At 39.2% G+C, this 22,166-nt stretch overlaps 2 protein-coding genes across 4 annotated transcripts in view; one reads left to right on the top strand and one right to left on the bottom strand.

Moving 5' to 3' along the window:
• The window catches only part of PCNX4 (pecanex 4), a 45,341-nt gene extending 40,938 nt beyond the window's left edge, over positions 1 to 4,403 (top strand). For all 3 annotated transcript variants that reach the window (XM_082647109.1, XM_082647107.1, XM_082647108.1), the window contains one exon: positions 643 to 4,403. In XM_082647109.1, coding sequence (XP_082503235.1) covers positions 643 to 894 — 252 coding nt within the window. In that variant the 3' untranslated portion in view covers positions 895 to 4,403. The remainder of the gene's footprint in view (positions 1 to 642) is intronic.
• A 139-nt stretch (positions 4,404 to 4,542) lies between these two features.
• DHRS7 (dehydrogenase/reductase 7) lies at positions 4,543 to 21,519 on the bottom strand. Its single transcript, XM_082647110.1, has 7 exons — positions 21,123 to 21,519; positions 14,813 to 14,965; positions 12,949 to 13,055; positions 12,240 to 12,479; positions 9,534 to 9,656; positions 8,111 to 8,326; positions 4,543 to 5,440 (listed from the first exon to the last, which is right to left on the bottom strand). Exons 1-7 carry the CDS (start codon positions 21,253 to 21,255, stop codon positions 5,393 to 5,395), a joined length of 1,020 nt encoding a protein of 339 aa, XP_082503236.1. The 5' UTR covers positions 21,256 to 21,519; the 3' UTR covers positions 4,543 to 5,392.
• Between the last annotated feature and the right edge of the window lie 647 nt (positions 21,520 to 22,166).

Below are 22,166 nucleotides of genomic sequence, written 5' to 3'. Positions count from 1 at the left end.
CAACCTTGAAAACATGCTGAATTAAAGCCAGTCACAAAAAAACACATGATTCCATTCATGTAAAATTTCCAAGACGAGGCAAATCAATACATTAGATTAGAAAATATATTAGTGGTTGCTAATGACTGGGGAAATTAAGGGATAGGAGGATAATAGCTAAAGAGTACAAGGTTTCTTTTTGAGGTCATGAAAATATTCTGCAGTTGTGGAGATAGTTGTACGTATCTGAACATACTAAAAAGTCATTGAATTATATATTTCACATCAGTAAATTATATGGAATGTGAATTATATCTCAATAAAGCTGCTTTTGAAAAGAGCCTATTGGATGATTGTTCACTGACTAGTATTTATGACTTATGCATTGCTGAGGCCAGATGAGATGAGGGAATAGAGAGGAAAGTAAAGAGAAGTGAGTGCAGTGGCTATCAGGAAATTTTTTTCTCTTGCACTTATTTGGAGAGCAATCAGATAGATGTGATTCTTGATTCTGAAGACAAGCAACTCGTGTACATTTTGATACACTACTTTCTGTTTAAGTTTGCCTAACTACAATGGAATTTTTCTCTAATTTTATAAATAAAGGCCTGAATATAATCTCTTTTCTTTTGCTTTCCCTCCCACCTCGTTTATTCTTTACAGGGAGTTTACACTGGGAGAGTACTTACCCTTCAAGAATTATTGATCCAAGTTGGGAAGTTAAATGCTGAAGCTGTTAGAGGTCAGTGGGCCAATCTTTCATGGGAATTGCTTTATGCCACCAATGATGATGAGGAACGTTATAGTATACAAGCTCATCCACTACTTTTAAGAAACCTTACAGTACAAGCGGCTGATCCTCCCCTGGGATATCCAATTTATTCTTCAAAACCTCTCCATATACATTTGTTTTAGAACCCATTTTAACTTGTATTGTGAGCAAATGAGATGTCTAGAAAATTAACAATATGATTCCTCATAACTTCACTGGACTTCTCTCTCTCCTCCAACAAGTCAGATGCCTAAGAAAAGCTAAGCTCTATAAAGTTGATTCTCTTAGGTATCTTAATGGTTTAAAACAACAACTTTATGTCTAACATAAAAGTTAAAATTAGTTGGCCAATATTTGTGCCCTATTGAGTGTGGTAGGCTTTGGTAAATATAAAACATTTGTGTAAGATAATATAATGAATTTTTTAATGCTTTCTTAAATGTATGTGACTGCCCTTAGTCAACAACTATGTAATTTTTACATGCTTAAAAGATACACATATCAGTGTTTTTAAGTCAAGATAATGGATCCTACTGAAGGTTACATAATGTATATATATTTATTTGAAATATTAAATTTTATAGTATTTTCAAACTTTGTGCTATTTTATTTCAATATTTAACATGGTCTGTTTCCATATAATCTATTCATTTTCTTTTCATATACTTCAACTCAGAAACCTTAAAAATTTTCAATAAAATCTCTTCCAAAAAAATCTTTCTTTTTTTTCCCAAGTATCCTTTTGATATGTTTGAAAGGAAAAGGTCATCCCATTCATCATGTGAATACTCACAGGATCAGCAACATTAAGGTAATCTGATTATGACTGTTAGAGGCCATTCTGTAGATCTGGCTCCTCATGCATTTCTTTTCAACTGAATATACGGCTTCTGAAGAACAACTTATCCAGTAGGACTACCAGTTACTAGTGTCTTAAGGTGTTTGAACTAAAGGCAGAAAGAGATGGGAGAAAATTTTTCATAATGTGATCAGGCTTTTATTTTCACCCTTTTGCTGCTTAGAACTTTTTACAGGTACTTATAAGGAGGATGAACAATGAATCTGCATCATTTGGGACATGAATTTCCTCTACACCTTATTTATTTCCGTCTGTAGTACCCGTTATTTAATCTGTAGTAGCCTCCTGAGTAGGTAGTACAGTAATATATTCTCTTTAGTAATGATTGAAATTATTTGAAATGTACCAATTAGGTTTTTATTACTATTACTCCTTTATTAAGTGGAACACTTCAATACAGCAGTGTTAAAGGATAGCTTTTTGGACTAATTTCAATTAATGAATTCACGAGATTCGTGTGTTAAGTCATTTTGGGGGAAGCAATATAGTATAGTTAATAAGATAGGGTTTGGTGTTACATCTGAGTTCAGATCTCAGGCTTATGATTTATGTAACAGATTTATTAGCTGGAAAATTACATATATATACCTTTTTGTCACCTAGGGGAATTTTCTCATATCATTAAAAACACTAGTTATCAGTTTTAATGACTGTATAACATTGATAGATATGACAGATTATTAGACTGTCCCCCAAATAATGGGCATCTTAAGTTGTTTAAAGATTTTCAGTATTATAATAGTGCCAAGCCATGCTTTCCCTTTACCATGAATTTTTCTCAAACTACCGCCATGTCCCTCCATTTCTTTTCATGGCCAAGTTTCCTCATCTTCATTCACTTGTCAAAACATTCCAGTCTGGATTCCATCTCTACTATCCCCCCAGATAAAGAAAGTTTTTATTAAAGTCATTGTTTACCTTCATACTGTCAAACCAACTACAGCTGGCCCTTGAACAACGTGGGTTTGAACTGTGCAGGTCCACTTGTACATGGATTTTTTTCAGTAGTAAATACTAAGATACAAAGTTGATTGAATCCACAGATAAGGAGGAACCACGGATACAGAGGGCCCACTCTAAATTATATGCAGATTAAAACCCCAGCACTATTCGAGGGTCAACTATAGTTACTTTTATATTCTCGTCTTATTTGTTTTCTAAGTAGCATTTGACACATTTGACAACTCCTTGAATTTTTTTCTTTTGGGCTTCCCTGACACTACATTATCTTCATTTTCTTCCTGTCTCCCTGACTACTCCTTCTCAATCACCTTTGCTGCTTTTCCTTTTCCACCTGACATCTAAATTTTGGAATTTCTTAACAACTGGTTCAGGCCCCCTCTTCTTACTCTACATTTCACCACAGACAATTCTCATTCACTCCCAAGACCTAAAATATCATCAATAAGTCGATGATGTTCAAATACATGTACTCAACCTCTCTTCTTAGCACTGAACCTGTAGGTGTAACTATTTATCTCCATCTCATATATTCAAAATATCTGACCTGATTGAACTTGCCCTAATACCAGCTTTTCTGACTTCTACCTTAGTACTGCCTAGGTAATTCACATGAGACATCTCACAGAGAATTAGGAAAGCTGGGCAAAATAATATTTTTAAGTCTGTTTAAAGGTATCAGAGAACCAAGAAGACAGTGAAGAATTATATCACCAACCAAGATCCAAGGCAAAATGAAACTTAAGAGACCTGAGCTCAGCATTTGAGCTGCTTTTCTTCTAGGAATATTTGCCAATTAAGGAAGAGGTGGCTGAGAAGATAACACTTTTGGCAGACTTGCTACTAAGTTAGAGGGTTAAAAAATGGAGTCCAGGGCTCTCCAAAGAAAGAGGGTGAACAAAAAAAATAGATACATTTTCAATCTTTTCAATCTCTAAAACTGGATTAAGGTGACCCTGGATTTGTAGTGTACCTAGCTAATACCCAGAGCAAATGTACATCTTCTCTGGACCTTTTAAGTTATTTTTATAATTTTTCATATTTATGTTGGACCATCTAAAATAAAGCACCTGAGGAGATAAGACAACATGAGCCAAATCCAAGAGAAACAACAGACAATAGGAACAAACCCACAGGGGTTTATAACTGGAGGCTTTTTCCTCTTAATCCCCTTCACCTATTTTGCCCCCTACCCCACAATAATCACCCGTGTTTTCTCTGTGGCTGCGTGTCTGTTTTTTGTTTTCTTTTTTTTTTGCAGTACGCGGGCCTCTCACTGTTGTGGCCTCTCCCGTTACGGAGCACAGGCTTCGGACGCGCAGGCTCAGTGGCCATGGCTCACAGGCCCAGCCGCTCCGTGGCATGTGGGATCTTCCCGGACCGGGGCACGAACCCGTGTCCCCTGCATCAGCAGGCGGACTCTCAACCACTGCGCCACCAGGGAAGCCCTTGTTTTCTTTTTTTTAAATTACACATATTAGTGAGATCATGTGGTATTTTTCTTTGACATATTTCACTTAGCATAATACCCTCTAGATCCATCCATGTTGTATCAAGTGGCAAGATTTCTTTTTTTAATGGCTGAGTAATATTACATTTTATATAAATACACAACATCTTCTTTATTCATCAATGGACACTTAGGTTGCTGCTGAGATTCTCAATCTTGTGTTTTATATCTTTAAATATACCAAACATAATTTTCAAGCCTGTGTTTAATAATTCCATTATCTGGGATCCCCTGTGGACAAAATGAGCACTATCTTCTGTGCACATAAATTTAAGTATATGTAAACAGAATTGTTATAGTCATCATTTACTTTCTTCACTCATCACCGTGCTTCTAGGATATATCCATCTTGCCATGTATGCATTTATTCCATTGCTTTTACTTGCTGTACCTCATGGTATCACTCCACCATTTACACCTTCCCCATTTCCCAAAGATAGCCACCGGGGTGGTCTTCAACTTCTCCACCAACTATTCCAGTTATTTTATGGGTGTTACCTTGTCTATAGGTAAACTGTGAACTGCTTATACATAAGAACCATGTTCTTCTTCCCCTGTTCTTCTCCCTTCTATTATGGCCTATGCATGTTTTCTACTATAAGGTGCTAAAGATTAAAGTAAAATTAATGATAATAACTAAAATAAGAAGTTGCCAATGGAATCTTCCTGAGCTGAGTTTAACCCAGGCTTTACCCCTTACGAGCTCTGTGACCTTGGGAAAGTAACACCTACTTGCTTTGGTCATTTCTTTCTTCATCTATTAAGGTGGATAATACCACCTACCTTAGAGGGCTGTTATGAGAAATAAGTGAATTAACTAATTACAAAGCACCTCAGTACAGCAAATGACATATAATAGATTTTTAATAAATTATGGCTGCTATGAGTCCTACCTACAGCTTCAAATTCCAGACATTTGTACCTGTCAGCTCTTCCAAGAGAGTGTAAGCACCTTGGAAGCATGCCATTTCAGACACTTCTTTATATCTGCCCATTCCCCAGCACTCTGCTTCATGTAATATTCCATGCATTTATGCTAAATGGATTACTGTAATTCTTTGGTTGGCATTCTGCTAACCTAGATTTTAAGCATACATGCTAGAGTATGTTAAAATGCTCTTTAATCCAGGAATGTAGTATGTATTAATACCCTTATTGCAAGACTCCTGGCAATCTTATTTATTACACATTGAAAGGAAAGTTGTATCTATTAAGAAGTAAAATCACAAATAAGTCTTCAGTGCATAAGAAAATTGCTGTTGTTATGTTTTCCGTTTCTCTTTCCATTGGCTTGAAAAATGCAAGTACTCCTTCACTGATATTTTGTCTTCCAGATTTTAAAATAAGAGGAATCTGCATCCTATAACAGAATGACAGAAACATGAATCAGTCTCTTCTACCCCGGTTTTTGACAATTAATTTCTTCTGTTTTGAGGAGCTATATCATTATGATTCACTGTTGAGAATCCTTATAAAACCTGGGCAAATGCTTAAGTCAGAATAAAAATCATAGCCAAAATTCTAGATCTACACAAAAATATCTCTAATGGGCTTAGCATAGTTATTTCCCTGTCATTTGTTAGCATCTGACTATGCCATTTCATAAATGCTGAAATTTCTATTATTACTCTTCTGGATCAGCATGTCATACCTACACTGACTTGCCTTAGTAAATACAAAGAACAGTGTCTTTAGAATTAAAATAATTGACAGACGACTTCAAAATCTTTTGTGGACTTTGAGTACATTGCTTAAAGAGTAAAACAAGGCAACTCAGTCTCTAAGAGGTGACATTTCATTTGGGAAGATATCCATTTACCACTTTCAAGAATTTGCACTAAATAAGACATAAATTATAACACAAAATTCAATGCAATTCTTTATGCCTAAAATTAATAACGATTCATCAAAACAAAGTTCCAGACATAATGTTCCTACCTTAAATGACAGAAACAAATTCAAGTATTATCAACAAGTACATTTAGTTTGGGATAATACTGGCATCTCTTAACTTAGATGCTTATAAACAAATTTCAATAAGGAGATGGATATATACAATACAAAATAACAGTGGGGAGGAAAGAAGCAAGGAGGAGAGAATTAAGTAAAAAAAAAAAGAGGAACAACTTTTAAAAGTTTCTAGGGTTTTGTGTAAAGAATAAGGTATATCTCAGAAATGGTTTTGGGAAATGAAAGGATGCCCAGTTTATCATAAAGTGATAAAGCAGTAAGACCACGTAATAAGCAATATTTTAAAGATGTCGGTAGGAAGAGAGAGGTCATTATTTTTAGCAAATGTGAGATGTAATGAAGTGCCTAGATTTGCTGAGTGATGTTTATATCTTGCAGTTAGGTATTCTGTAAACAAAAAAAAATCCTTCTTACGGACATTCCTGAAAGAACAGCTGCTACACTGGGACTGAAACTCTAGCCCCTAGTCCTTCTTTGCCCTCTGAAACAATTATTTCTATAATGCATTCTCTCTCTGCCATATTATTTAACTCTTTGATCTTTACTGTTTGCTGAATATCCTCCTGCCATCAAAACAAAAGCATTAACAGCTAATACTTAATAATCATAACACTCCACGGTATGTTTTAAGAGCTTTCCACATACTAACTTATTTACTCCCCATAACAGTCCTATGCCTAGGTGCTATCAGTAGTCTCCATTTTGTAGATGGGGAGACTGAGAGAGAAGTAACTTGCCTGGGGTCATGGGACGAGTATGGGGTAGAGCGGGGATTTCAACCTAGGTAGACCGGCACCAGGCTCCATGCTCTTAACCAGGATGCTGTGTCACCTCTTTAGTAAGGTGGCCTTTCCCTCTCAACTCTTATCCATCACTGGGCACAATGCCACTATATCTGCTGTCCTCTAAATTTCAAACCCAGTTGTAATATTTGATGAAGCTCTACCTTCGGAACCATCCCACACTACCAAGTCCCAGTGTTGGGACTTAATGTTACCAAAACACTTATAAATGTTTTGGCCCAAAGCAAACTAGTTAGTAGAAAATGAATAGCCCCCTTCATGATTTTTCAAGCTCTAGACATGTTAGTGCATATTGAAAGTTTTAGAACCTTTAAGTCTCTTTAAGTATTTTGTTTTCTTTTGTTTTTTGCTTTTATCACTAATTCATTTTCACCGTCCTGCAAAAAGCTGGAACAAATGTCTAACAATTTGTGATTGCTTAAATAGTGGTAGGTTATATAATGATACAAATGGTATGATCCCATTTTATAATTCTCCTTATATACAATCCCTGCTAACATTTCTAAAAGAAGGTAGTAATCACTGAAAGAAATACTTTAACAGTAAAAACCATCCACAGAAATAATGCTTCTTTGCATAATCATATCTATATGATCTATAATTTTTAGCTTAACTCATTACATATCCTGTGCTGTTTATACATTAAACTCTTTTGATGGTCACAATTTTCTCAGAAATAGTTTATAACATTCCTTACTTTTCTGGAAGAATGAGTGCTGAAAGAATGAGCGATCAGCGTATTTTCCTAGACACATCTCAGATGTGCAAAGTGCTTCTGGAACAAAGTCAAAGGAACCAGCACTACATGTAAGAGTGCATCTCTTTTAATAGTGTGGAAGTGCTTTGACGGAGGTAGGCACAGGGCTGAGGTACACCAAGTCCTGGGGAGAAATGGGAGGGGAGGCCAGGTATCAACCCAAGGAGGTGACACTTGTAGGATGTAAACTTGTAAGATGGGTTGGAGTTTGTGGGGACACATGGTAGAGAAAAAGCATTTTGGCCCATACACTAGCCAAACAGTAAGTATAGAAGAAAAAATGGCAATCCTTGATTTGATTTTACCTTGTAGAAAACTTTCTCCAAGACCAGTAGTAATTTATAGTAAACCAACAGATATGCATGGGGGAATGGAAAACTTTCTATACCTTTTGTATTTATATCATGAGGTTGGTGGAAGGTTAGTTTTCAAGCACTAGAAGATGTCATACTTTCCTACAAGACGGATATGTATTCAGAAATGTATAAATCGGTCTTACCACACCATTCTTAAAGTTCTCAATCCTTTTCTTCCCTAATTTGTCGGTTATCCACCAGGCCCAGGTTGGCATATACTGCCACAAATATGCCATTAACAAAAAAGGCTGATCCGCGATCCAAACTTCCTTCAAATCATTGGCCATGCTGATTAACATCAGCTGCACACAACGACTGGCTGCCATCTTGTGGGACTGATCTGCATTGCTGCCTGTAGTCTAAGAAAATTTTGAAAAATTAGTGAGGGATGTGTATTTATCCAAGTTATCTCACAGAACTTTTAGGCTAGAAAGGACCCAGAAGACATCTAGTTGAGTGACTCCTTTAAAGTGGCCTCATGCCCCTTAGGAGTCCCCACAGGTACTAATGGGTTCCTACAAGCTATTTGTAATATTTCAAAAAGCCTAATGGAATTCATACACTTAACCAGATAAGATTGTGCAGGCTAACTACAAGATAAAAGTTCTCTGCTTTTAATTAGAATTGTACCGTCTTAAAGTACTTAATGATAATTCCATGTCACTTAGTAAAAAATTTTAAATTAATACATAGAAATTCTATAAAATATGGAGTCCATGAGGATGAAATGGAGGAAGAAGATAAAAGCGGTTTCTTGGTATTGAACAAATCTGGTACTGCTACTCTAGTTAACCCACTACCATTCTACAAATAAACTGAGGCCCTGAAAGGCAGTAACTTACCTGTGCTCACACAGATCATTTAGTAGTAGCCAGTTCTATATTCCAAGTCCCTTGATTCCTATAATAGAGTGCTTATTCTATTTTACCATAGTGCCTCCACAGAAAATGTGAAAATGTAAACTGTATATATAAACATTTACATAGAAGCATATATAGATTTATATCTCAGTAGAAATATTAGTGGAGAAGAAGGAAAATTTCATGGCCTTTAGAGGGATTTTTGTATTAGTGAGTGATACTGGATTCTTCATGAGACATTCACTATTCATTTGATAGATCACATGTGTAATCTATGAGCTGAGGGAAGCACAGGCCTGGGTGAGGCTAACCTAAAATTAGTACAACTCAACAAGCTTTTTTCTAAGCTCCTTCACCATAATCCCTTTTTAAAATCCCAGTAAGATTTAATGTACCAAAATTCAGCCACACAGAACCTTTCAGTGTTGCTATAATTTGTGAATTGATTAAAACTGGGTTTTTAAAATACTGATAGCGCACATAATAGTGGATTACTTATTAGCAGTATCTTAGTAATTTCTTTAGCTTTTATTAAAACTGGATGCCAAAGCCCTATCAGCTAACCTTAACCATTTTCCTAATGCTGAGTTAAGTTCTGTAAAGAGTTCATAAGCAATTCTAACATGAAAACCCTGAGGCATAGTGATATGATGCCAGTGTATAACTACTAAAGCACTCAAATTATTCCCCAACTAGAAATTTTTACCTTGGTGACTTCTTCAGTTAGGGCATTCTTCACAATATTTGATTGCACAGGTCCTGGGCAAATGTTAGAAACTATTATACCTGGGTATGTAGCAAGTTCAATTCGGAGCGTATTAAAAAACCCCTAAAAGGCAAAAAAAAAAAAAAAAAAAGCAAGTAAAATTAAATACAGACACATATCTCATGTTTACTAATAGCATGGAATTACTTTTCTTCAACTTTTTTGTTTCTTTTTTCTTTGCGATACGCGGGCCTCTCACTGTTGTGGCCTCTCCCGTTGCGGAGCACAGGCTCCGGACGCGCAGGCTCAGCGGCCATGGCTCATGGGCCCAGCCGCTCCGCGGCATGTGGGATCTTCCCGGACCGGGGCACGAACCCGTGTCCCCTGCATCGGCAGGCGGACTCTCAACCACTGCGCCACCAGGGAAGCCCCTCTTCAACTTTTTATAAAGGACAACAGCAGCAGAAAATATGTTCTGAAATGCCTGAGTAAAGGATAGGAAATGTAATTATGCAAGATGAGGCATTTTTAAGTGTAAGACTGAAGGCAATCTAGAAGAGGCATTCTCAGCTCTTTCCAGGTATGAATGGTTCATCCCCGCATTGGCAGTGGCAGCTCGTGCCACCAGTGATTTAGCACTGAATAAGTGAGACTACCCCTGGAGAGTCTGATACACCCTCCCACCTAGTCGCCGCCAGCTCCCCACTCCAAAAGGGTTGCATGTTCTCCATTGAGCATCACTGAGGCTGGGTTTCTTTTTCTCCCTCGAAGTGGCCTAAAGTGCAGATGTTGGGGCAAGGGGGAGCAAGCGGGGATTAGTACTAAACCGAAACTATCATAGAGGAACAGTTCAACCTTTTCAATTACTATTTGAATAGATAATTAGTTTCAGCAAAGATTTATATTTTGGGGGTAGTAAGAGAGTACACAGCTAGTTAAAAATGTAATATGATTGCTTACTCAATGGCTTTTGTAAAAACAAGCTGGACCCTCTAGACTTACAGGATACTGCCCATTTCTAAACCAAATAGGGAGTAAACATCTACATCCCTTCATCTCCTCTCTAAATCAGGAAATATTCCAAGACTACATTGTGATAAACTGAATTAACTGAAAAGCCTAAGCAGCTAACCCAGGGTACATTCATTTATGATCCAATAACATCAAACAGTTACCAGCCTTTAATGCTGATGCCTAACAAACACAGGGTCTTTGAGGGTTCACGCTGTCAGAGACTAATACAGTGCCTGACTGATGGACAGGAAAAAAGGCTTCATGAATGAACTCCTGCACCCTTAACCTTCTGCCACTGTAAGCAAAAGAAGGGAGAGGACACCATGAAAGCCAATACACCAGACACGAAAACCTCTCCTTGTTTGAAATCACATCTAGTATAGTGTGTGAACCTCTGAATGACAAATAAGTTCACTCTCTAGCTTGCTGGGTATCGGGGAAGGAAATGTGCTCTTCAAAAAGAGCCTCCTGGTCTCAGTGTTCAGCTACTGGTATAACCAGAGTCTCAACCTGCCACATGGTATCAGATGATCAAATCCAATAATAAAACAGTGAGTCTTGGAGGGCAGGCCAGACAACTCATATTGTGTTTGACTGAAAGCATCCTGCATGTCTTATGAGACACTAAGTGTGAAACAGATGGGGTGGCCAACTTCCCTCATCTGCCTGCCTGAGACTTGCCCAACTGTTTTGCAGGAAGTAAATGATACCCCATTACCAAATATGAGGAAATCATCACTCCCGTATTTCATTTCATCACTCTGCAACTGTCTGCTCTTCACAGCAGAAAGAGGATCCTAAGGAACCAAAGCTTCAAATTTTCATGAAACTGATGACCATTCAACTATTGCATCTCATTATTCCAACAGTGAAACATTCTACTTAAACTGACCTTCAACAGCATTAATTATAAATCATTTGTCTTTCTTAATCATTCTCCTCCTACTGGCCTTACGATTTAATTTGCTCCATGTTATAGTTTAGTAACATTTCTTATCCACTCTTGAGCCAACATTAAAAATTCATTCGTTTCTAATATTCACATCTCATAAATTATGCAAGCCAAATTAAGCTTTCTCCGAGACTCTGCCTTAACTAGATTTTCTTCTTCCAATGAATCAGAGTAAACACAGTCAAGGCTAGTCCCAGTAGGGATATGAAACGCAGGGCTCATCATTCAGTGGGCAGCTCCTACATCTGACATGCATGTACATTTAGAAATTCAGGTAAAATAAACACCAACAACAATGGGGAAGGAAAAAGAAGTCACAGAAATGAGGAGGACAAGTACATCCTGAAATGTGTGTAGAAGAAACAAGGGGTAGACCCCAAATTTGCCATGAAGATGTGTTAGAAACGAGGATAAGGTAAAGGGTGACATGTCAACTAGACTATACAGTTTTCAAGGGCAGGGATCATATCATATCTTATCACCTTTATACTCCCAGGACCTGTTGCAGTGCATGACACAGTGTAGGTGCTCAAGACATGTTTGCTAAATTAGGAAGAGGCATGTAAGACTCAAGTCTTTTTTAGCATCTTCTGGGTAAGTCTTCTACCCGAGATCTCCTTGGGTCTCTCTCTGTCTCCGTACATCACTACCCAGTTCCGTTGATCTCTTGCAGTGAAGGCCATATGCCCCATATACACATTCAGGTCAGTTCTATCCGAGTTCAGTTTTGGCAGCCTTACCTGAAGAGCATGTTTGCTGGCACAATATCCAGCAGAAAGGGGTGCAGATATAACACCCAGGAGGCTAGTCACAGTAACAATTTTTCCTTGCTTCCTCTCAATCATGTGAGGCAGAACACACTTTGTCAAGGACACCGTCCCTAAGTAGTTAACCTCTATTAGCTCCTTGTAGACGTCCAGGCTGGTGTCCACACACAAAGAACGCTGGGATACTCCACCATTGTTGACCAGAATGTCAATCTAATTAAAGAAAATCAGAAAAGAGGCACTTTAGAGATGACCTGTAAATGTATTGTTGGAATTCCCAGGGATGGCTGGTTATATTGTTAACTTGATGAATCAATGGAACAGGATGGTATATTTCCAGAAGTCAGCAATAAAAAAGATAAAATGAAAATCAGAATTCACCTATGGAACTAAATTCTCAACTTAAGTGGCTTTTTATGGAAAATAATGTGTCACAAAAATAATAGGCACAGTGGATTTTTAGCTTCTTTTGTTCTACATGGAGGAGTTAGTATTTGTTAAGGGAGGAAAAGTTCTAATTACATAAAGCCACAGACTCAGAGATTAAGAGGCCCAACTCATGGGCCTTCATCACACTGCATGAACCCATTTGCCTAAAGCCCTTTGAATGACAGCACCATAGATGGGAATCTCTTTTGCAGCTACTTCAAAGCAAGATTCATGCACTCAAAATGCTACTTACTTTGCCAAACTCCTGGAGAACCGCTTTGGTAGCCATTTCATGGGAACTTCTGTTAGTCAGGTCAAGGGGCAAAATGAGTATATCTTTTCCTTTCAAATTGCCGTTCTCTAAATAAAGACACTTAAAAATTAATGTGGAAGTCATGTGCTATTTACATTAACATTTAACACCCACCCTACAACCACATTTGGCAATGAACTTGTTTCTGGGTGGCCCTGTGGATGAGGTTCTCTTCAGTGACCAAGAAGAGGACTGGTGGTGATATGGCAACATATCATCGGACAAAAAGCTGGGTACACAGAAAGCAGAATTCCTCTCTTCAGCTTGAATATATACAGCCTAATATTGGAACAGACTCTGGAAGAAATCAAGATTATATTACAAACTAAAAAAAGCAAAAATTTTAGAGCAATTTCTTTAGAAGTACAGAGGTACATCTGTACAACTGTTATATGACAGGTTCACTACTTGATTTTTAAGCACATTTTTAAAAATTTTATGCTGAAAATCAATAAGTTGAGTCCTCCAGTCCCATGACACATAGAAGCTTCCTTCCAGAGGCTAAGGTTTCTAGGAGGCAAACAAGGAAAAGGATACAATCCTGAAATTCGCAACCAAGAAACAAGTTGTGCTATAATGGCCCTTTCTATTTCTGTTCATCAAAAGAGCAACTGAAACTAATTTCCTTGAATAACCTTGAAATACAACAAGGTTGTGTTTCAATAAGAAAAACAAGTAAGTAGAGAAAACAAGAGGTGTAAAGGCTTTATGGGCAAAGGAGTAAATTGTGAAACAGTAACTGTTTTTTAAAAGAAATAGTTTGGACTAATGATCTGACAAAAGGAAACAGCCTTACTCCAGCTAAGAAATGCTGTTATGGTTCATTTCTGCCAGTGCAAGTCTCAACAGAGGAGGAGCAACTGCCGTTAAGAAGTGGCCCAGTTCAAAAACACAAGAAGCCTTTGAAAGCAATATCGTGAAAGAGGGCTTGTGGCCTTGGCAACTAACTCTGTTTCTGGGTGGTTAGTTCCATCAGCAAAGTGAAAGAAAGATTTTTAAAGAATGACAGGTAAATGACCCAAAAAATGGTCTACTGGAAAATTCAAAATTATTTCAGTGTAGATACTAAATGTCCCATGAGAAATAATAACTTTATTACTTGAGGCTGCTTTCACTGTGAACATAACTACACCAAAACCCAAACCGACAAAAACATTGTTGTCCTATATATATGAAAAATACTACCTCAAGTTGCATTTTTCAAACTTAATTCTATTCCGAGACTTCCCTAGTGGTCCAGTGATTAAGACTCCGTGCTTCCACTGCAAAGTGGCATGGGTACGATCCTTGGTCCGGGAACTAAGATTCCCACATGTGTGGCATTCCCCCCCCCCAAAAAAATTTAACTCTATTCCTGTTTATTCCTGGTAACAAAAATCTTATACCATTTCCTATGATTTTAATATCTGATGTTTTACCAAAATGTCAATTAAATTTTTCTGGTTACATACATGTATATCATACATAAGAACCAAACTGTTCTTTCTTTAAGACAAAAGTGTAAGACATTTATCTGGTCACTAAAAATCCACTAGCATTTGAGAGAATTGATGGTCACTCCCTAATGCTAAGAACCAGTGTCAAAAAAAAAGTAGAAATGTGGCAGAAAAAAAGAAGAAAAAGGCCAGGCCAGCTAACTAAGAGATGACAAAAGGAAGAGGACTTGGATCAAAGCACGTAGAGCATTTGGAAACAGAGTCCACTGCCCAGGAGAATCCCCCTCTTCTCTCTAAAATTGCCAAATTTTGACTTTGGGTTCTGATTTACTTCTAGGAAGCACTGCTGCTCTTTTAGATGTACTTACCAAGGCATCTTCTTTTCACCCTTTCCAGCTCATGCACTCTTCTGGATGACAGCACAAGAGAAACTCCTAGTTTGGACAGCTGGTAAGCCAGCTCTTCACCAATCCCACTTGATGCTCCAGTCACCCACACCACCATATCAGTCAGCTCCCATTCTATTGAAAAAGGAGTGGGGATTGAGGGGAGAAAATAAGCTATGAGTTACATCCATAAATCAAAGATTAACCAAAGGAAAAAAGTAGTTTTAAACAATATCACTGAATATGAAGACATAATGTGTGGCGCTTAAAAATTTAAATATCCTATGTTTACAGCCTTGATTGTGGTGATGGTCTCACAGGTGTATACTTATCCCCAAACTCATCCAGTTGTATACATTAAATATGGCCAGTTTCTTATAATCATACCTCAATAAAGTGGTTTAAATTTTTTTTAATTAAATATCCTAAGAAAACACTTCCTACTTAGTGCTACAAATCACATTAGTAGCAGTTATCAACATGTTATTTTGTGTATTCTAGACTCTTGGTGAGTTTTCCAGACTTTACTTCAAGGTATAACTCCATGGTCTGACTCTAAGACTCTATTTATCTGTATATTTGATCAAGAAAAGTAAGGGTAAGTAAATAGAAAGTATCTGGATTCACATTCTCACTTTCCTTATTCATAAATGAGGGATTCAGATAAGATGATCACTAAAAGTCCCATCCAGTTTTCAATTCTATTATTCTAATTTCTTGCAAATCTGAATATACCAAGTTCTACTCTAGGGTATGGTAGACTCCCCCTGGATTTTTAAAGTCATGTTTTCCCCATTTGTCAATCATATCTGATGCCTATCAACTAAAGGTTTTTAGTGCCCCCCAAATGCCTGAGCTTTCACCTTAGAAGAATCTAGTAGTTCACCCAAGAAGAAATACATATGAGCAATGAAATGTACTCTGCTTGCCCAAGTATCGTCTTGTTAAAGATTGTAAAAATTGTAAAAATAAAGCAATGATGAGTGGTTTATTCTCCAGTGAAAAACTTATTTGCACTGAAGCACACGATAGCCACCGTCCATCTGAATTCATAGAGAGTCACTGTAGTGCAGTGTTCCTGTGTGCCTTGTTTATTAAAATGTGTTATTTATCAAAAATAGCAAACAAGGTTTTATTTAAGATACACCTTGCTGATTTTAGATCAGAAAAGTTAAAATCAGGAAACTAGTTTACTGTTTTAGTCAAATAATTCTAAAACCTAACTGGCAGGTAATCAGTACGAGCTCTGGAGACTATCGGCTTAAGTTCCAGCTGTGTCACACACAGCAATGAAATGCTCCCATGTGAGAACTCGGTGCCTTAATTTTCCAAACCTGGAAAACTGAATTAATAATAAAACCTCCTTCATAGGACTGTTGAGAGAAATGAGTTAAAATGTGTAAAGCACTCAGAGCAGTGTGTGACACATACTCAGTGCTTAATAAAATGTCAACTGTAATTGTTGCTAAAATTGATTAACAAATGGACTTTTTGGCAGCAAAACACATTGTATGTTGTAATTTCTCCAGTCAGGGGCAATGGGGTTACTAACTTTAATGGCTTAACATTTTTTCATTGCTTCCTATGTGCTTAAACATATTACCTTATGAAAACCCTCACAAGGACCTTATGAAACAAGAATTATCTCAGTTTTATAGAAAAGGAAACTGAGGTTTACAGAGATTAATTTACAGCACTAGACTGTAAATTTCCTTAAGGCTAGAACCCTGACTCCCTTATTCACTGCTGTGTCCTCAGTGCATCGCACAGAGACTCGCATAGAGAAAGCACTCCATAAATCACTGTTGAATAAACACCCAAGAACCCTGGCAGAGCTAGGATAGGAGTCCAGGTATATCTAGCTCCAAAGCCCACACTGTGATCACTAGCCTACACTGACCACGTTTTAATAAGATCAATATCTTAGAACCCAACTATCTTAGCCATTCAAGAAAATGTCCTCAGGAAAGAGGTGTCATGTAAATATCTGAAGTAAGGACAGAAACATCCCAAATACTGTGTCTGGGCTACAATGCTTTCCTATCATCTTTTTTTTTTTTTTTTTGGCTGCAGCTTGAAGGATCTCAGTTCCCCAACCTGGGCCACGGCAGTGAAAGCTCCAAGTCCTAACCACTAGACCACCAGGGAACTCCCACATCTGATGTACTTTTGTGGAAAGGCTCAACTGAGCATCCTTCCTGAAGGACTTTATCAGGAATAGCAGAATGTATATTCATAGTCATTCATTGACGACTCATTGTTCCAAAGTTCTGCAATACACAAGACTCCAAGGTGAATATAATTTGTTTGTAACTATTTACTAACTAGCACAGAACTAACAAAGATTTCTTCATTTGTATACCAATATGCAAACATTATTTAAAGGCAACAATGAAAACCCACAGGCTCACATTTACCTTAGTACACCTGCAGTTCTGGCACCCTTCTTCCCACTCTGGAGAAGAAAACTTTTTTATTCAGCACCAACTTTTGTTTAACAATTCAACAGAATCTGGCATACATAACTGGCCTCCCCTAAAGAGCTTCTGAAAGCAGATTCTTGGAGTTGGAAGGACACTTAGAGTTCAACCCTCAACCCAGTTTCAGAATTCTCCCCTCAGGCTGTTGACTACGATCTACTTAATTTCCTCACAGGAAGAGTAAGCTAGTTATCTTTATCTCTGAGGCACCGGTTCCTTTTTAAGGCAAGTCTAATCATTTAAGGGGTTCAGAGATTCTTTCTTATACTGATAACTTTTTAACTTCTATGGACCAGCAGCCATTGGCAGCACTTCTGCCTTGTGGTGTCAGGAAGAATAAATCAAGCCTGTTTTGCACGTGACAGTGTCTCATTTATTTGAAGACAGCTGTTATGTCCTCCCTACATCCTTTCATCTCTTGCTTCTCTAAGGCTAAACACCTCCAATTTCTGCTACCTTCCCTCAGATGACATGGCATCCGATTTCCTCACTCTTCTGCTCATACCCTCTGCACAAGCTCCAGCTGGTCAATGTTCCTACTGAAAGGAGCCGGCCAGAGCAGGACACAGGATTCCCATGGGGTCTGGACAGTTCAGAGCAAGGTGACATGACTAAATCGCTTCCCTTGTCCCTCAGAAGGGAGGCTCCGTGAGGGCCCAGGCAGTGGCTGGCTCAGTCACTGCTGTGTCCCCAGTGCCCAGCACAGAGGCCAACACAAGCAGGTATTCAGAAGACATCTGCTGTTGTTTGCAGTTTGTTCCATCAGACACTAAACATCTCCCAGGATTGCCTAATCTTTTCTGGCACTTCACAGTTGACTCACATCGAGGTTACGGCCAACTAAAATCTGAGTCTTCCTCACATGTGCTGCTGTTGAGACTTTTCCTACTCTGGACTGGTGCCATGGATTTTTCTGCATCTACATGCAATAACTAAAATTAGTCACTCTTAAATTTCACCATGTGAGATACATGCTTGGAAATGCAGAGACTATCTCCAGAAGGATACATAAAAGGCAGGAAATGGTGGTTGCCTCCAAAGAGGCATACTGGGTGGCTGGGAGACAAGGGTGGAAGAGAGCTTTACTTGTCACCACACATCCCTTTGTATTTTTAAAATTTGCCTTATGTGAGTATATTGTCTATTTTTTAAAGTGACAAAAAGTAATAAACCTATAGAGAAGAAAAAGAGGATAATTTTTTTTTAACCTTCAAAGAGTCTACCCATCTTTGCAGGCTGAGCTGTTTTGGGAACTTGAGTCTATCTTCATGTTCCTTTAACTTTTTTTCATTATCACCTCACCCCCACCCCCAGCCCCTAAATGTCTTTTTAGTCACTTTTTCCTAATAACTCCTCCAAGACATTTTAATTTCACAGATATACTGTACATCTGTTTATGTATTTACATATATCTATCTTGCTTTACACATAAAAGGAGTTCTATAAAGTTTACTCTTCAGTCAATGCAGGTTTAAGAATGGTGAACTTTAAAAATTAAGTTAAAAGTTAGTTAAAATTTAAAAGCTATTAACATTTAACTTTACAACTGTAAACTTACAAAAGTTATTTTGCTAAATAACTTGTAATGTATTTACTTAAATTGTAATGTATTATATTACATATGTAAATTGGCAAATTATACAGCCACATAATAATAGCAAAGTAATTAAATGTATTAAAAAACCCTTCAAAACTGATACTTTTCCAGCAAAAGTAAGACACTGAAAAAACTAAATGAATTTCTTAAAAATTACCTTTAGCCACCTTAACTTTTACTTGATATGTTAAAATAACTTTTCATTTAACTAGCTGCTAGATATTGTCAACATTTTTCCTTTTCAGCACTTGACATTATCAGTTGAATAACTTTTATAGAATAATAAAATATAAGATATTTTTATGGAATTCTCAAAGTCCAATTTAACACAAAAGCACTGAGGATCAAACACAAACATCCACAAAGCAGCCAATAGGCACATGCATTCCATCTGTTGAGATGGAGCAAACGACTAAGAGAAAGTCTACCAATCACAGCCATCTATTTACCATAGTTCTGTAGCCCTGATCTTGCACATGTGTTATGTATTTTCCATGAACTCAATGTCAGCCCTACACATGCTATACCCCAAAAAAACCCAAGAAGAAAAATGAACTACTAAGGAATAATATTTTGTTGGATAGAGATGAGCTTTGGAGGGGCATAAAACATTGTACCATCTAAGAATTTTTTCTGTCCCCAAGAACCAATTCTCACCCCTGTGTAAGTGATATGGCTCCTCTCCCCTCCCTGGCTCCAGTTTTTGGGTTTTTTTTTTTTTAACAGTTTTAATGGAGTATAATTGCTTTACACTGTTGTGTTAGTTTCTGCAGTACAGCAAAGTGAATCAGCCATATGTATACATATATCCCCATATCCTCTTCCTCTGGAGCCTCCCTCCCACCCTCCTTATCCCACCCCTCTAGGTCATCACAAAACATTGAGCTGATCTCCCTGTGCTAGGCAGCAGCTTCCCACCAGCTACCTATTTTACATTTGGTAAGGTATATATGTCAGTGCTACTCTCTCACTTCGTCCCAGCTTCCCAACCCCGCCTCGCCCCCCCCACCGCCACGCCGTGTCCTACAGTCCGTTCTCTATATCTGCATCTCTATTCCTGCCCTGCCACTAGGTTCATCATTACCTTTTATTTAGATTCCATATCTGTGCGTTAGCATACGGTATTTGTTTTTCTCTTTCTGACTTACTTCACCCTGTATGACAGACTCTAGGTCCATCCACCTCATTACAAATAACTCACTTTCGTTCCTTTTTATGACTGAGTAACATTCCATTGTATATATGTGCCACATCTTCTTTATCCATTCATCTGTCAATGGACATTTAGGTTGCTTCCATGTCCTCCTGGCTATTGTAAATAGTGCTGCAACGAACATTGGGGTACATGTCTCTTTTTGAATTATGGTTTTCTCAGGGTATATGCCTGGCTCCATTTTTAAAGCATACTAGTTATCACTTCCAAGCAAACCTCCTCACATAATTTGGATAGTTTCATACAGGAAACTAGGTCCAGGGAAATCCCACTTCCCCCCTGGCCCTTACAGACCCAAAGCCTAGCTCTGGGTAGTCTATTGAATTTCTCTGAGCATTAGTTTCCCTATCTGGAAAATAAGCTTAAGAGTCACTGAAAAGGTGACCTGTCATGTGTGAAAAGGGCCTAGCCCAGTGCTTAGCACATAGAATGCGTTTAGTAAACGACCATCAAATATTAAGCAGGGCAAAGATAAAAGTGAGACAGGCAGAACGCCTTTTAGTATGCCAGTAATGATCTTCCTCCAGGCAAAACGCCAATCCAGTTCTTTCTATGGTTATACTTTTATCCCAGTGAGTAAGCAGGTATGTGGGTGACTCTGGATTACCTCAAATTTAATTTCGCTACTCTGAGTAGAGTGAGAAATGGCAGATAAACAACCGCACAAAGTAGCCTCAAAAGGAGTCTCCTTTACGAACGCACTTTCTCAAAGTATTGTCCTCCCACGCTGCATTTGAATCCCTGGGAGCGGGGTTGAGAATTCTGAGATCTGTGGACACCCCACAATGCTCTCTTATGCTGGCAACCAGGGAAGTCCATATGGACCAGGACAGAAGACAAAAGGCCCCGGACCCTTCCTCCCCGAACCGCAGCCCCGGGGAAAGACGCAGCCTCGCTTCCCGGAAGCTCCACGCCACCCTTCGCGAGGGACGCAAAGGCAGCGGAAATCGGACCGCACGAAGCCCGGCCTCCCACTCCGGAAAGGCGACTGTGGGTCCTCACCTGGGCGTCGCCCCTGCCACTCGGCCCACAGCAGGGTCAGGTCGCCGTCGGCCCGCAGGAAGCGTAGCAGCTGCACCACGAGAGCGAGCAGCGCGCACAGCGCCAGCAGCCAGAGCAGCAGGTTCCAGCTCATCGCGGCCGCGCGCGCCCTGCTACGTAGGACGAAGGCCGACAGACCAACAGAGCCACCGCCCTAGTCTTAAGCCGCGCGGCAGCGGTCGTGCCTCAGCGCCGCCGCCTCCGCCGCCGCCGCGCCCGCCCCCGGCCCGGGCCCGCCCAGAGAGCCGGCAGAAGGGAGGAGTGGTCAGGTGCTCCCAGACCGGCTCCCCGCCGGCCGGGAGCCGACCCTCGGCTGCGCGCGTTGGGCGTGGGCAATGCCGGACCAGCGCCCAGCCCGGCGATCGCTGCCCAGGTTTTGCCTGCTTGTGCTCCTAATAAGGGGTTGCAGTAGGAACAGACGGCGTGGATGACTTAAGCACTTGGCGATACTCCTGTTGGTACGGTAGTTACAGCATTTATAATCTCAAGAACGATTCTTTTACAGTTGTTTTGCGGGCAAATAGTTTTCGAAGCTCAGGAGGAGCACAAATATTCCAACCTATGAATTCGACCTCCTCCTCCCCCTTCTTATCTTTCTTTCTTTAACTAGATGAACCCAACAAACCGTCAATTTGTTTCCACCCCACGCCACCCCCACCCCCTCACCGAATTAACCCAGTGGCTGAGTAAGACTGGCCCCGTGTCCACCTAAATTTGGAAAGCACCTTGAAAAGTGACCCTGGCCCCATTGCTGAATGAGAAAGTGCAGGTTGGGCAACTTGAGTCTAGTGCTAGGAGCACGGACTGGGGACTTGAGCCAACTCAGTTGGAGTCCGGGTAGCTGAGCCCTCAGTGACCCTGAGTAAATTTTTTCCTTATCTGTACCCACAAAGAATATGTAATTTTTTAAAACAAATTTATTTATTTATCTTTGGCTGCGTTGGGCCTTCTTTGCTGCGCGCGGGCTTTTCTCTGGTTGCGGTGAGCGGGGGCTACTCTTCGTTG

This window comes from Grampus griseus (assembly GCF_964374135.1).
Source record: "Grampus griseus genome assembly, chromosome: 2".
NCBI lineage: Eukaryota > Metazoa > Chordata > Mammalia > Artiodactyla > Delphinidae > Grampus > Grampus griseus.
The sequence above is the reverse complement of the archived record's forward strand: the minus strand, read 5'-3'. Positions and strand labels throughout refer to the sequence as shown.